Genomic DNA, 16,070 nt, shown 5'->3' with positions numbered 1-16,070 from the left:
CAGGCAGAAGACCCTATCTGGTGTCATCATTTTTTCTTCCTGTCTCCCTCCAAACCTCTAGGTTCCCACTCAGCCTGGGCCCAGAATCCCATCCTTTCTGAGTCCTCTCCTTACTGTGCTCCCCTTTTTGATCTGGGTCTCATTCTCCCTCCCTCTCTCCCTCTCTCCTTCCTTGCCAGGGATGGGAGGTGCCCCTGAAACCTCTGCCCAAGAATATCTGCTGTTTGACTCACTTTGGAGCCCTGGTGTTCAGAGCTGGCCCCTAACATTGGGAGGAGAAAAAGAAAACAGCACCTGGAGGGGTGCTCAGAAAGTCTCAGATGGGATAGGGCTGGAGTGCAGTGGCGCAATCTCAGCTCACTGCAAGCTCCGCCTCCTAGGTTCATGCCATTCTCCTGCCTCAGCCTCCCGAGTAGCTGGGACTACAGGCGCCCGCCACCACACCTGGCTAATTTCTGTATTTTTAGTAGAGACAGGGTTTCACCATGTTAGCCAGGATGGTCTCGATCTCCTGACCTCATGATCTGCCCACCTCAGCCTCCCAAAGTGCTGGGATTACAGGCATGAGCCTGTACAGACCGCGCCCGGCCGTCTACACCAATTCTTAAGAATACCAGAGAAGAGGAAACCTTCAGAACTTGGAAAGATGTTGTAAGCATGATATTGATTGAAGGCATTCATAGAGGATGCTCACCATGCAAGAGTCCACATGCATGTGCCCCATCATTCAAACCCTTAATGTTTCTCACGTGGGTTTTCTTTATATTTTATTTGAATGTCACATTCTGTTCTGCATATACACGCTTGTCCTGGAATTGCTTAGGTGCCATGGTCATCTGCACCCTAAACATTTTATGGGGATTCTGTATGTGGTAGAGACAGTATCATCTTAGACATGCATTTGGCTGTGATGGACTCAGTGGTCAGTTTAACCGGGCATAATGAAATGCTAAGAAAGCTAATTGATGCTGATTATACAAAAAAAAAAAAAAAGCCAAATTCTTTACCTCTTGAAATATAACTATCAAGTAGACTGAATACACGCATTGCTCTGGTAGGAAAATCAATTTCGGAAACTTGATTAACAATCCCAGAGTGTCAGGGTTGGGAGGGATCTCAGAGGTCATAGAGGAATTCACTCTCTCATCAAATGGATGAGGAGACCAAGTTCATATGTAAATCCTTTTTCCAGGAACCTGGAATTCACATGAGAATAAAGGATTCCTTTTACAATAGGGAACTGCTCCCTAATATATGTGTTTCTCAAGCTGACATTTCTCTGTTGAGCTTCTATCAAGTTGGACGCCTCACTAAGAAATGTTTGGCTGCCTTCCACCCCCACCCACTCCCCCCCCACCCCCCGCCAGATGTCGGTGTCAGAGGTCAAAGCAGTGGCTGAAATGCAGTTTGGGGAACTCCTTGCTGCTGTGAGGAAGGCCCAGGCCAATGTGATGCTGTTCTTAGAGGAGAAGGAGCAAGCTGCGCTGAGCCAGGCCAACGGTATCAAGGCCCACCTGGAGTACAGGAGTGCCGAGATGGAGAAAAGCAAGCAGGAGCTGGAGAGGATGGCGGCCATCAGCAACACTGTCCAGTTCCTGGAGGTATGGGGGGTGCGGGGGCAGAGGCATCCCACAGCTGCCCCACGAAGCACCCTGTCTTTGCTAGGCCCATGGCCATCTGTGAATGGAACTGTTTTTTGTTAAATGGTGTGCACAGGGAGCTGTGGGAACAGACAGAAGCAGATTCTTCATTCAGCAGAGTATAGGAGGGGTAGGGAAGGAGGACTGCTCAGAGCAGGGAAGCTGGAAGCAAGTCCTGGAAGATGAGTCAGGTTCAACGTGCAGTATGTTCCAGGTAGAGGGAACAACATATGCAAAGGCAGAGAGGTTTGAGGAAGCACAGCTGACTTGGGGAGCCAAGGTACTTTAACAAGGGTGGAGCCTGGGGTACGGGGTGCAGAGTGATGAGGCTGGCACGGCCAGGCAGGTGTCTGGCTGGGAAGGGTTTCAGATGGGAGAATGATGAGAGTCAGTGAGTATGTTTTATAAACCGCTCCAGCAGTCCACTGCATGGAGGTTTGCTTAGTAGGGATGCGACTGGAGCCTGCTGCTTTTCAGAGAGGGCTGTGGCTGGAGTAATTGAGGAGGGCTCAGAAGAGCAAATGCTTTTCATTACAATGTATCATTAGACATTAAAGGTAAGCAGTTGGAACCAGGAAATGCTTTTCATTACAATGTGTCATTAGACATTAAACCGTAAGCCATCGGAACCAGATCTGAAGAACATGTAACCTTTCGGGGAAGGAACACTAGGTTGGGGGTAAACTGCAACATCCTGAATCTGTCACAAAACAGCTCTGTAACAGCTCTTAACATCCCTGAGTCTCAAATTTCTCATTTATCAACAAACCCACTGGAGTAAATAATTCAGAAGGCTCCATCCAAGCTCTGATATTCTGAAATACAATTTTTTTCTGGCTTGCATTTTTGAAAAAATTCTCTGCTAGTTACAAAAAACAAATGTTTATTGTGAAAAACTTGGAAAATACAAAAAAAGAAGAAAAAAATCCATAATTCTTACACAAGTACAACATAATTAACTTTTGAATGAGTAAAAGAGGAGCAGAGAAAGACAGACAAAAACACCAACAAAGCATCTCTGTCAGTTTCTTTGCTTTTCAATATCAAAACACAAAGAAAATATGAATAACCATTTAATAACCATTTGGCTTCCCACCTCACAAGTTTCCCTTAAGATCTACCCAAACAGTATATAAATTATTTCTCTTTTCTCCTTTTGTAACTTTATTTATTTATTATTTGTGTGTGTGTGTTGTTTTTTGAGATGGAGTCTTGCTGTGTCACCCAGGCTGGAGTGCAGTGGCACGATCTCGGCTCACTGCAACCTCTGCCTCCCGGATTCAAGCAATTCTCTGCCTCAGCCTCCCGAGTAGCTGGGATTACAGGCGCCCGCCACCATGCCTGGCTAATTTTTTTTTTTTTTTTTTTGAGACTGAGTTTCACTCTTGTTGCCCAGGCTGGAGTGCAATGGCACAATCTCTGCTCACTGCAAGCTCCGCCTCCCGGGTTCAAGCGATTCTCCTGCCTCAGTCTCCTGAGTAGCTGGGATTACAAGCATGGGCCACCATGCCCGGCTGATTTTTTTGTATTTTTAGTAGAGATGGGGTTTCTCCATGTTGGTCAGGCTGGTCTTGAACTCCCAACCTTAGGTGATCTGCCCGCCTTGGCCTCCCAAAGTGTTGGGATTACAGGCGTGAGCCACCGCTCCCGGCCAATTTTTTTATTTTTTGGAGATGGAGTCTCACTCTTTTCACCCAGGCCGGAGTGCAGTGGCGCTATCTCGGCTCACTGCAAGCTCCGCCTCCTGGGTTCACGCCATTCTCCTGCCTCAGCCTCCCGAGTAGCTGGGACTACAGGCGCCCACCACCGCACCCGGCTAATTTTTTGTATTTTTAGTAGAGACGGGGTTTCACCATCTTGGCCAGGCTGGTCTCGAACTCCTGACCTCGTGATCCACCCACCTCGGCCCCCCCAGAGTGCTGGGATTGCAGGCGTGGGCCACTGCACCCAACCTGTAAGTTTATTTTTAACATAAAAAACTTTAATACATATAAAATAAATTCTAGTGTATGATAACTTATTTATTGGCTGGGCATGGTGGCTCATGAGGTCAGGAGTTTGAGACCAGCCTGACCAACATGGTGAAACCCTGTCTCTACTAAAAATAAAAAAAATTAGCCAGGCTTGGTGGCGCGCACCTGTAGTCCCAGCCACTAGGGAGGCTAAGGCAGGAGAATCGCTTGAATCCAGCAGGCAAGAGGTTGCAGTGAGCTGAGATTGTGCCGTTGCACTCCAGCCTGGGTGATAAAGCAAGACTGTCTCAAAAAAAAAAAAAAAAAAAAAGATATTTATTTATTTTGGCAAAAGATAACATTTCCCCCCAAATTGCTGGTTAGGCATTCAAAAACATTTATTGAATAACTTATCCTTTCTCCCACTGATTTAAAATCCTACTTTTGTCATATACAGTATATAGCATTAAAATGTTGAATTACCCTTTTCTCTATCAATTCTCTTGTTTTGATTTCCATGACTCTATCTAATCATTTTCATACAACTGTTTGCATTGCTATGTTTTCTGCTATACCTGGTCTGCTCTTTCATGCTTCAGTTGCAGCTGAACTTTGATACTGTGTTATATCTGAAAGCATCTTTCCTGATCACGTTGTTTCAAAACTTACATGAAACTATGTGATTATCAGTGTGAAAACACTTTCCAAATACTAAAGCAAGGTACAAGAATTACAGAAATTTATGTATTGGATGAAACTGACAAGGAAGAGGCAGCACTCCTGCCTGAGAGCTCCTCCATTTTCTACCATGGCTTGTGTTTAAATTGTCAAAAAACAAGTACTGACGGAATGAACAAAGCAAGAATGTTCTTTATTTTTTGGTCCCCAGTCTGGACTGTGTATTGGAGCTGTTCATGGCCATCTAGTACATCTTGATTTTTAAAATCCCACTTTCTCACTTGATTTATTTAAAATCCCACTTATTCTGAGGGTCTAGCAGCTAGAGAAGTGCTTTCTATTTTGTTAGACCCTGAGCTTGACACTTTACGTGTACTTTCTTTGTGAAGGACACATCACTGTCAGCCCATTTTACAGATGCAAAAAGTGACTAAATGAGGAGAGAAGCCCAAGTTTAGAAATACCAGAAACCACAGCAAGTTCTGCTGTTTCCTTTTCTGCAGGAGTACTGCAAGTTTAAGAACACTGAAGACATCACCTTCCCTAGTGTTTACATAGGGCTGAAGGATAAACTCTTGGGCATCCGCAAAGTTATCACGGAATCCACTGTACACTTAATCCAGTTGCTGGAGAACTATAAGGAAAAGCTCCAGGAGTTTTCCAAGGAAGGTGAGATGCATTCTGGCCATGGACTATAGTGGGTGTGTCTCTAGCAGTAGATGATAGGAAGGTGAGAGAGAGTCAGGGAAGGGAGGATGAAATCAGGGGAATGTCTCATTTTCTTTTCTTTTCTTTTTTTTTTTTTTTGTGAGACAGAGTCTTGCTCTGTCACCCAGGCTGGAGTGCAATGGGTGCAATCTCGGCTCACTTCAACCTCTGCCTCTCGGTCAAGAGATTCTTCTGCCTCAGCCTCCCTAGTAGCTGGGATTACAGGCACCTGGCTAATTTTTGTATTTTTAGTAGAGACGGGGTTTCACCATATTGGTCAGGCTGGTGTCGAACTCATGACCTCAAATGATCTGCCCACCTCAGCCTCCCAAAGTGCTGGGATTACAGGTGTGAGCCACCGTGCCCAGCCAAATGTCTCATTTTCAAAGCCATCCTTCAGATGATGGCTTTTTACAATTTTCTTGATGATTTTCTTTTACAATTGATGATTTTCTTTTACAATTGAGACCCAGAGAAGGCCAATTAGTCATGCTTATATTATGCCATCAGCTGGCATTTCTGTGACTAGCTTCCCAGGTTGCTGATGCCTATACTTTTAAGTTAAATCCAAGACGGTCTGCATCACTTTTTCAGTGGTTTATGCCTTACCTATGAAAGAAATGTAGTCTATTGAGCATATTTCTGTGAAACATTACTAGGCTTCAGCCCCTTCTTTCCCCAGGAAGCCGAGGGAAGAGTGGCTGGGAAGTCCTGATTTGCAGATTCTCCTGACCACCTGGACAGGTGTGCATTCACAACTCTCTTGATTTTCTAGAGGAGTATGACATCAGAACTCAAGTGTCTGCCGTTGTTCAGCGCAAATATTGGACTTCCAGACCTGAGCCCAGCACCAGGGAACAGTTCCTCCAATGTAAGTTGTGAACGGCACCCCCTTCTCCAGTTGTTGATATCAGTGCAGTGCTTTGCTAAGTCAGAACCGCCATCTCTCATCTAGGTTTCAGGTTCTTGGAACTTCATGTCTATCCCTAAATGATACACTTCTTAAAATTTAATTTGAACAATTTTTTTAACTTTTCATTTTGAAATAATATGAAATTTACAAAAATATTACAGAAATAAGACAAAGAATTCCCATATATCTTTCACTCACTTTCTCCTAATGTTAACATGTTACATAACTACAATACATTGATCAAAACCAGGGAATAACATCGCTACAATGCTATCAACTAATCTACAGAATTTATTCAGTTTTCACCAAGTCTTTCATCAATGCCCTTTTTTTCTGGCCCAAAGTTCAATCCAAGGTCAGAGATTTTTCCATGTCTTCTTAGTCCCCTTCAATCTGGATCAGTCTTTCAATCCTTGTGTTTCATGACCATAGCACTTTGAAGAGTCCTGGCTAGTTACCAAGTGATTCATTTCTATGTATGACTTGGCCAGAATTGCATAACTCATTGACCTATCATTAAGTGTTATTGACTTGGTCCATTAGCATTTTTTTTTCTGAAAAATAAACTTTATTCCTATTTCATATATCACTCTTGTTTTTTTTTTGTTTTGTTTTGTTTTTATTTTTTTATTATTATACTTTAAGTTTTAGGGTACATGTACACAATGTGCAGGTTAGTTACATATGTATACATGTGCCATGCTGGTGTGCTGCACCCATTAACTCGTCATTTAGCATTAGGTATATCTCCTAATGCTATCCCTCCCCCCAGTCCATTAGCATTTTTAAAACACTGCACAGTTGACCCTTGAACAATGTAGAGGTTGGGATACCAATCCCTCGTATTGTTGAACATCCACGTGTAGCTTTTGATTCCTCAAGAACTTAACTAGTAATAGCCTTCTGTTAATTGACATAAACAGTCACAAAACACATATTTTGTATGTTTACATATATATACATGTAGACATATATATATGCATGCATGTATATTTTTTGAGACAGGGTCTCACTCTGTTGCCCAGACTGGGGTGCAGTGGCTCGATCATGGCTCACTGCAGGCTTGACCTCCCACACTCAAGCAATCCTCCTCCCTCAGTCTCCTGAGTAGCTGGGACCAGAGGCGCATGCCACCACATCTGGCTAATTAAAAAAATTTTTTTTTAACAATTGTAGAGATGGAGCCTTGCTGTGTTGCCCAGGCTGATCTCAAACTATTGTCCTCAAGTGATTCTCCCATCTCAGCTTCCCAAAGTGTTGGCATAAGCCTCTGCACCAGTGAGAACTTTTTTAATTATGGGATTTTTTTAATAGCCTTTAATATGCTAATTCATTTGGCAAGTATATACTGAGCATCTTCTCTGAGCTAGAGAAGAATCCCATGCAAAATGTGAAGCTCATAGATTAGAGGGAGGACAAGCAGGAAACAAACACTCACATTAATATATATTATTACAAATGGAGAGGGGTGCCAAGTTTAAAAAGCCATGGTGCTCTGAGAGAGAGTGATTTAGAGTCACAAAGGGCCTCTTCGAGGACATGAACTCTCAGTTGTAGCCTGAACGGATCGGTAGGAATCACCAGACTCAGAGTAGGGCATGATCACATCTCGGAGGGAACAGGCTGTACCAAAGGCTCAAAGAGGATTGAGTGTTGAGTAGGTCTGAGGTCAGCACGGTGGAAATGTAGTAATCAAGGGAGAGAGTCAGAGACACAGGAAAGGACCAGGGACGCGGGGCCTGGTAGGCCAGGGCAAGGAGTTGCTGCTTTATCGTAAGAGCAAGGAGTACCATGAAAGGGTTTTAAGCTAGAACAACACGACTGGCCTCAGCCTACAGCTCGAAACAAGCAGCATGGCTCTGTGGTGGAGAAGGTCTTGAAGGGGGCAAGAGAGAACAGCGAACGACGAGTCAGAAACCCGCTGAACTAGTCCGAGTGAGATGAGTGGTGGCGTAGGTCGGGGGTAAAGCAGGGGGCTGGAGAGAACTGGTAGAATTGGTAGGAGTTACTGCTTCCTGTGTGTGTAGTGAGGATAGGGGAAGAGGATGAGGGCAAAACAAATGTCAAAAATGACACAGAGCTTGACTTGAGCAATGGGGTACATGAGACCCTATTATTCTTTGGGAGTAGGAGGAGAATATGAGGGCATGTTTGAGAGTTCTGCATGCTCCATTTGATCCATTCATTGATTTTTAAGGTGTTGGTCAAATATTTTAAAAAATGAATGAATGGATCAAATGTGGGTATAGGAGTACCTGCTTCCCCAAACACTTGCCAACAGTGGGTAGGATAATGCCAGGCATTCAATACATGTTTGTTGAATGAATGAATGAATGAATAAGTAAATTAATATATTTCTTGATTCAGTTCATCAAATAGTATCATCAATGTCAAGCAATTTGAGCTTCATAAGGGAAGGGAGTAGATGATTTGTGCTCTCTGTTTTCTGGTCTTCACTCACCTCATTTCCTAGGGACACAGCAGCCTGGGTAAATAGAGAACAGAGAAATGGATGTTTTCTCATATGTGCTTTGGAGCCCAGCTGGGTTTAAAGCATTCTGTCTGAAACAGCTGTCAGTTCCTGAACCACTCTCCTGCCTTCTGTGTCTCCTCAGATGCGCATGACATCACATTCGACCCGGACACAGCACACAAGTATCTCCGGCTGCAGGAGGAGAACCGCAAGGTCACCAACACCACGCCCTGGGAGCATCCCTACCCGGACCTCCCCAGCAGGTTCCTGCACTGGCGGCAGGTGCTGTCCCAGCAGAGTCTGTACCTGCACAGGTACTATTTTGAGGTGGAGATCTTCGGGGCAGGCACCTATGTTGGCCTGACCTGCAAAGGCATCGACCGGAAAGGGGAGGAGCGCAACAGTTGCATTTCCGGAAACAATTTCTCCTGGAGCCTCCAATGGAACGGGAAGGAGTTCACGGCCTGGCACAGTGACATGGAGACCCCACTCAAAGCTGGCCCTTTCCGGAGGCTCGGGGTCTATATCGACTTCCCAGGAGGGATCCTTTCCTTCTATGGTGTAGAGTATGACGCCATGACTCTGGTTCACAAGTTTGCCTGCAAGTTTTCAGAACCAGTCTATGCTGCCTTCTGGCTTTCCAAGAAGGAAAATGCCATCCGGATTGTAGATCTGGGAGAGGAACCCAAGAAGCCAGCACCGTGCTTGGTGGGGACTGCTCCCTAGACTCCAGGAGCCATATCCCAGACCTTTGCCAGCCACAGTGATGGGATTTGCATTTTAGGGTGATTTGGGGGCAGAAATAACTGCTGATGGTAGCTGGCTTTTGAAATTCTATGGGGTCTCTGAATGAAAACATTCTCCAGCTGCTCTCTTTTGCTCCATATGGTGCTGTTCTCTATGTGTTTGCAGTAATTCTATTTTTTTTTTTTTTGAGACGGAGTCTCGCACTGTTGCCCAGGCTGGAGTGCAGTGGCGTGATCTCAGCTCACTGCAAGCTTCGCCTCCCGGGTTCAAGCGATTCTCCTGCCTCAGCCTTCCAAGTAGCTGGGCTTACAGGTGCCTGCCACCACACTCAGCTAATGTTTTGTATTTTTAGTAGAGATGGGGTTTCACCATGTTGGCCAGGCAGATCTCAAACTCCTGACCTCGTGATGCACTCACCTCGGCCTCCCAAAGTGCTGGGATTACAGGCGTGAGCCACCGCGCCCTGCCTGTTTGTAATAATTTTTAGGCACCAAATCTCCCTCATCTTCTAGTGCCATTCTCCTGTCTGTTCAGGTAAATGTCACACTGTGCCCAGAATGGATGACCAGGAACCTTCAAGAGTGGCTGAAAAGATTGCAGAGTTATCATAATAAATTGCTAACTTGTGTATTTCCTATGTGCCAGATACTGTTCTTCTGCTTCCTGCACATTAACTGAGTCCTCACAGAACACCCATTGGGTAGATGCTTATATCATCCTTATTTTGCGGATGGAGAAACTGCGGTCTGGGGCAGTTAGCTAATTTGTTCAAGGTCACTCTGGTCACATGGTGAGTGAGGGGCAGAGCTGGGATTCACGTGTGGGTAGAATGACACTGGACTTTTAACCACCACATCATATTGCCTTCCTTATTAGATCATGGACATTGTATAAAAGGGAATAAAATGCATAGCAGAGAAACTTCTTGAAGTTTGCAAATCCACACACAACATCTGACTCAGCCATCCTGCCGTGCACTGGCTCATTGCCTCACTGCCTCACACAGCAGCCCTTTCTATTTGGGGACAGCAAGGATTAGAAGAAATGTTTTAACAGAGTCTGAGTTTTAGTCCCTGTGACCTCTGGAAAGGGGCCCTACTCCTCTCCTCTAAAGTAACCTGGAATATGTGGACTTGTCTGATTTCTCATTCAAAGAATGGTTCTTTAAGAACTGTCATGTAACACCCACGCCCCAGGTGTTCTTGTTTTCATATTAAATTTTCCACCTTCCTTTATGGTTCTCAGTCCTTTCCCCCTGATTATTTCATTCTTTTGACAGATAAGCTTTCTGAGAATAATCACAAGCATTCATCAAGCCTTTAGGCAAATGGCGAACTGTCTTTAAATGGGTTTCTGAGGCTGTAACCTGAAGTTTCTGGTGGGATTCACCAGAAATACAAATTTTGAGTCTGTTCCTGTGACCTTTGTCAAGGCAAATCTTTTTTTCTTCAATCAGTCTGATTGGCCTGTCTCAAGAGTATATTACTTTAGCATAACTTGACTTGTTACCTATATTTGTATCTAAGGATGTTTACAGTATAGGATTTAAAATGATTTTACTTTAATTTCATCACATCATTGCTTTATGCTGAGATACTTGAGATTCATGATTCCTTATCCAGTATATTCACTCTCCTTCCTAGCTTAGTGTCACCTGCACAATTGGTAACCCTTCTTTTTTTTGAGACGGAGTCTTGCTTTGTCCCCCAGGCTGGAGTGCAGTGGCGCAATCTAGGCTCACTGCAAGCTCTGCCTCCCAGGTTCATGCCATTCTCCTGCCTGTAATCCCAGCACTTTGGGAGGCTGAGGCAGGAGTATCACCTGAGGTCAGAAGTTCGACACAGGTCTGGCCAACATGGTGAAACCCTGACTCTACTAAAAATACAAAAATGAGCCGGCCATGGTGGCACGCGCCTGTGATCCCAGCTACTCAGAAGGCTGAGGCTGGAGAATTGCTTGAACCCAGGAGGTGGAGGTTGAAGTGAGCTGAGATCATGCCATTGCACTCCAGCCTGGGCGACAGAGCAAGAAAAAAAAAAAAAAAAAGATATGCTATGTCTGAATTTCTTTGATCTATCTGTCTAATAATGATCTCAAGACAAATTGAGATCAGCTTGGACTGCCTTATTTTATTGAATCCCTGCGGGTTGTTGGTGCTTGTTCATGGTCATTTTCTTTTCTAAATGTTCACAAAATATTTGATAAACCACTTCAGATTTCTGCTGTGGGTTAATACCATGTTTACTAGTCTGTTGTTTCCAGAATCTATCTTATTTTTATTTTTAAAAAAATCGAGATGCCTGTCTGCATTTGATACAATTTGGATATTTGTCCCCTCCAAATCTTATGCAGAATTTTGATCTCCCATGTTGGAAGTGGAGCTGGGTGGGAGGTGTTTGGATAATGGGTTGGATCCCTCATGAATGGCCATGACGACACCATGCTTCTTGTACAGCCTGCATAACCATAAGACAAATCAATTTCTTTTCTTTATAAATTACCCAGCTTCAGGTATTCCTTTATAGCAACACAATGGGACTAAGACACCGTCCTCTCTCATTCACCCTAGTTTCTCAAAGATTGTCACCTGATTTGCAGTCATGTCATTAAGTTGTGTCAGATTCCTGAAATATAATTTACTTAGACCAGAATACTTGAGCTCATATAAAAGGAACCATTTAGGTGTCTCTTTACTTGTCTTGAACTTCATTTTCCTGTTAACTTTTTGTCTATTAGCTTTCGAGTTCAAGACCTTTCTTCTTGATATAAAAGAGCAAAGCAGAATTAAGAGTTGGGCATACTTGGGCCGGGCGCGGTGGCTCATGCCTGTAATCCCAGCACTTTGGGAGGCCAAGGTGGGCGGATCATCAGGTCAGAAGTTCAAGACCAGCCTGACCAACATGGTGAAACTCCGTCTCTACTAAAAATACAAAAAAATTAGCTGGGCGTGGTGGCAGGCACCTGTAATCCCAGCTACTCAGGAGGCTGAGGCAGGAGAATTGCATGAACCCGGAGGCAGAGGTTGCAGTGAGCTGAGATTGCGCCACTGCACTCTAGCCTGGATGACAGAGCAAGACTCCGTCTCAAAAAAAAAAAAAAAAAAAGTTGGGCATATTTGCCTTCTGTCATTGCCTCAAGCAGTGGGCACATCTTTTTTCTTTTTTTTTTTTGGTCTAAAAACTGAAAATTGACTAAAACAAATAGAAAAAAATAGAACAAGGGCTTATTTTATATTCTCTGGCATTTTCCTTAGCTGTGTGTATGCCACTCTTTTGTATTTACCCATCCTTATCTTTTCTTCCATTATGTAGACTTACAAAAATAAAAAATAAAAAAAAACAACACTGAACAAAAATCTGAATTCACCGAGAGCTCACTTTGGTGCCACATGGTTCTGCTCCATTACCAGACCATTTGTAATTGCAGAGTCAGAATATAATTTTAACCACCACGTCCATAATTTATTCTTGTCTCAACTTTTTGAAATCTGAGTTTCGAAAAGTATACATAGCATTCCTTTCTGAGTATCTTATGAATTATGAGTAAATTCCCACTTTCTCCCAAGAGGCATGATGAAATGGTGACATAATGGTATTGGCCCAATCACGGAGCTCTTATCCCCTCAATCTGGCTCAGCATGTTTTTGGAATGATGTCCCTAAATTAAGTAGACTAAATATACGTGGCATTTATAATGTGCAAGCTGCTGTGCTAGACGCTAAGAAAGAGTAACCCAGAAACTAACTAGCTGTGTCATTTGATCACAAGAAGGGGATTTAAATTGAAGTAAAACTGTTCATATGTGAAGAGCTAAATAGGAATCTGCTCTTCAAGACAATAATAGACAAGGTGATGTATGAAACAGGTTTCTCACTCTGTGTCCTAGGGTGCTGCTGCATTTTCGCAGGCCATCTTTAGGGACTGGCTTCTGTCTTGTGTCCTTGAGTGACCTACTCCCTGGTTTCCCCCCATCTCTGCAGCCACTGCCTCCATTCCAGGGGCCACCACTCCAGCCCCAGATGAAAGATGGAAGAAAAGGTAGTGCATGTATTTCCTGCTTCTCCTGGCTTCCTCAGATTTCAGCACCGACTCCCTCCCTCTGCACCTGTGATTAGGCATCTTGGCAGCTGGGGAGGAGGCCCTTGCAGGGCAACCTGCTGTTGATATGCCCCCAATATGTCCATGCAGGGCACAGACTGCGCATGGCTCAGGTAGAGTGTTGGCCATCCCTGCCTTGCTGGAATGTGCCTAGTTTTTAATCTCTATTTCTGGCTTGCTCTGTAGTCTTGTTGGGAAAATCCCACTGTCTCCCAGAAGGAAGGAGTCCAAGTACGGGAAAAGGAGGGGGAACAGATCATTTCATAAGGACCAAAGGTCAATATAGCAGTGGTCAATCATTGTAGGTGAAAAACCCTTCCCCCACATTAATAACTTAAGTAGTGACCCTGATGATTACCTGAAAGAAGGTGTGTATATATGTGCATGCACTGGTTTCTCATGAACAAAAGCTTTTTAAATTTTTTTTTTCTTTTTTTTTGAGACAGAGTCTCACTCTGTCGCCCAGGCTGGAATGCAGTGGCGCTACCTCGGCTCACTGCAAGCTCCGCCTCCTGGGTTCTCGCCATTCTCCTGCCTCAGCCTCCCGAGTAGCTGGGACTACAGGCACCCACCACCACTCCCAGCTAAGTTTTTGTATTTTTTAGTAGAGACGAGGTTTCACCGTGTTAGCCAGGATGGTCTCGATCTCCTGACCTCGTGAGCCGCCCACCTCGGCCTCCCAAAGTGCTGGGATTACAAGCGTGAGCCACCGCGCCCGGCCAAGCTTTTCAAAATTCAACTTTCAACAAGTGTAATACCACATGATGGGAAGGGGACAGATGAGAGATATCACACTTTTTCCACACTCCCTAATGATACTAATAATACTTGTTAGCTCCTCACATGGTGTAAAAGTCTACTCATTTGACCCCAACAGCCACCTATGAGCTAGGTAGGACTGTGGTCTCTATTTTATGGAAGAGGAGCAGGCTGAGACTAGCAAGTGAATTATTCAGGCTTATGAAGCTGCTGTGTGGCAGAGCCCAGTTCATTCCTTGCCCTCCTACTCTGAAACCTGTGTGCTTTCCTGAGTCCCTGCTGGCTGGCCAGGCCAGGTGGCAGTAGGGAAAGGCAGAGGGGCTGGGCTGGAGCCAGCAGAGGCTGAGGTCCTCTGGTGCAGTGTCAAGTGTGACATCAGAGCCGGATGGGTGTGACACATTGTCCTCTATCCGGCCCAGCAGCGGCTGCACCTTCCAAGCTTCTCCATACTATGTGGGAGGGCAGGAAAAGCAAGTGCAGATTTAGGGTTGTGTGCTGAGGAGGTTTTATCGGGATCATGAATAAAACAGGGCAGAAAGGAAAGATAAGGGACTGTCATGAAGCCTCCAGGCTGCTCGTAGCCTGAATACTTGAGAGGTCTCAGATGTCCTTCTTATCCTATAGCCTTCCTCAGAGAAGTGCTCTCCCCGACTGGACTCCTGTGAGTCAGTCTGATGAGGCCTATTTGCCCACCTGCCTCTGTGAGTACCACTGGCGCCATGTCCCCGCATTGGCCTATCCCATCTGGCCCATCTGTCCTGCCCTGTGCCAAGGCCACATTTTTTTTTTTTTTTTTTTGAGACAGAGTCTCGCTCTGTTGCCCAGGCCGGAGTGCAGTGGCTCACTGCAAGCTCCGCCTCCTGGGTTCACGCCATTCTCTTGCCTCAGCCTCCCGAGTAGCTGGGACTACAGGTGCCTGCCACCACGCCAGGCTAATTTTTTGTATTTTTTTTTTTAGTAGAGACAGGGTTTCACCGTGTTAGCCAGGATGGTCTCGATCTCCCGACCTCGTGATCCGCCTGCCTTGGCCTTCCAAAGTGCTGGGATTACAGGCATGAGCCACCGTGCCCGGCCTAAGGCCACATTTTTAACTGTAACATCAGATCCCAAATGGCTTCAACTTCCCCCCAAAGTCGGGTGTATGGCCCAACCTCTGAAAGGTGCAGGCCAGCAGGAGGCAGGAAGGAAGGCAGTGAGGCACTGCCCTCTCGCACTCACTCGCTCTGGAGCACCCCTTGTCCCTCTGTTCTCAGGAGGCAGCCCGTTGTCATCTTCTCAAAGAAGCTGTTAGAAAAGGAGGTACCGAGGGGCAACAACATACTATGGTCCACAGGTGTTTGAGGAGAACCATGTGTGTGCAGTGTTGAGGGAGAGGGGATACGACTAATGTCTGAAACCTAGTCTCTCTCTCTGACTCCCAAGTTTGTGGTCCTGAAATGTGAAATAAAGACTGAGTTGGGTGATTAAAACTGCTTCCTTGGCCAGGGGCGGTGGCTCACGCTGTAATCCCAGCACTTTGGGAGGCTGAGGCAGACGGATCACTTGAGGTCAGGAGTTTAAGACCAGCCTGGCCAACATGGCAAAACCTCGTCTCTACTAAAAATATAAAAATCATCTGGGCATGGTGGCCCATGCCTGTAATCCCAGCTACTCGGGAGGCTGAGGCAGGAGAATCACTTTAACCTGGGAAGCAGAGGTTGCAGTGAGCCGAGATGCTGCCACTGCCCTCCAGCCTGGGGTATAGAGGGAGACTCTGCACCAAAAAAAAAAAAATGCTTCCTTGAAGAATGTGAGCCTCATAGATTAAAATCCTAATTTATTTAAATCTTTAAAAACAAGCTATTTATAATGTGTCAATTATAAATAAACAGGTTAATTAAGAAAAAAAAAAAAGCTACTTTTAGCTTGCAGCACTTCTTAGGGTAATGTGCCCGCCTTACAGATCCAAAGAGTCTGCTTCGGGCCTCCCTTCTCTTTGCCATCCTCCTTTGTCTGGCCTTCCCGATTAATTAAATATTAATCTACTCACGCCTTTTCTCCAGATTCCTCTTCAGACAGAAGAGGTTGAGCTGTGAGAACCGATCTCATTCTTAAACCTGATTC

At 45.0% G+C, this 16,070-nt stretch overlaps 1 protein-coding gene across 5 annotated transcripts in view; it reads left to right on the top strand.

The window, feature by feature from the left end:
- The window catches only part of TRIM16 (tripartite motif containing 16), a 55,672-nt gene extending 45,931 nt beyond the window's left edge, over positions 1 to 9,741 (top strand). For all 5 annotated transcript variants that reach the window (XM_054456483.2, XM_063655886.1, XM_063655887.1 and 2 more), the window contains 4 exons: positions 1,368 to 1,601; positions 4,774 to 4,939; positions 5,754 to 5,849; positions 8,507 to 9,741. In XM_054456483.2, coding sequence (XP_054312458.1) covers positions 1,368 to 1,601; positions 4,774 to 4,939; positions 5,754 to 5,849; positions 8,507 to 9,090 — 1,080 coding nt within the window. In that variant the 3' untranslated portion in view covers positions 9,091 to 9,741. The remainder of the gene's footprint in view (positions 1 to 1,367; positions 1,602 to 4,773; positions 4,940 to 5,753; positions 5,850 to 8,506) is intronic.
- The last annotated feature ends 6,329 nt before the right edge of the window (positions 9,742 to 16,070 follow it).

Source organism: Pongo pygmaeus, chromosome 19, assembly GCF_028885625.2.
Source record: "Pongo pygmaeus isolate AG05252 chromosome 19, NHGRI_mPonPyg2-v2.0_pri, whole genome shotgun sequence".
NCBI lineage: Eukaryota > Metazoa > Chordata > Mammalia > Primates > Hominidae > Pongo > Pongo pygmaeus.
Note: the sequence above shows the minus strand (reverse complement) of the source record. Positions and strands in the feature narration are given on the sequence as shown.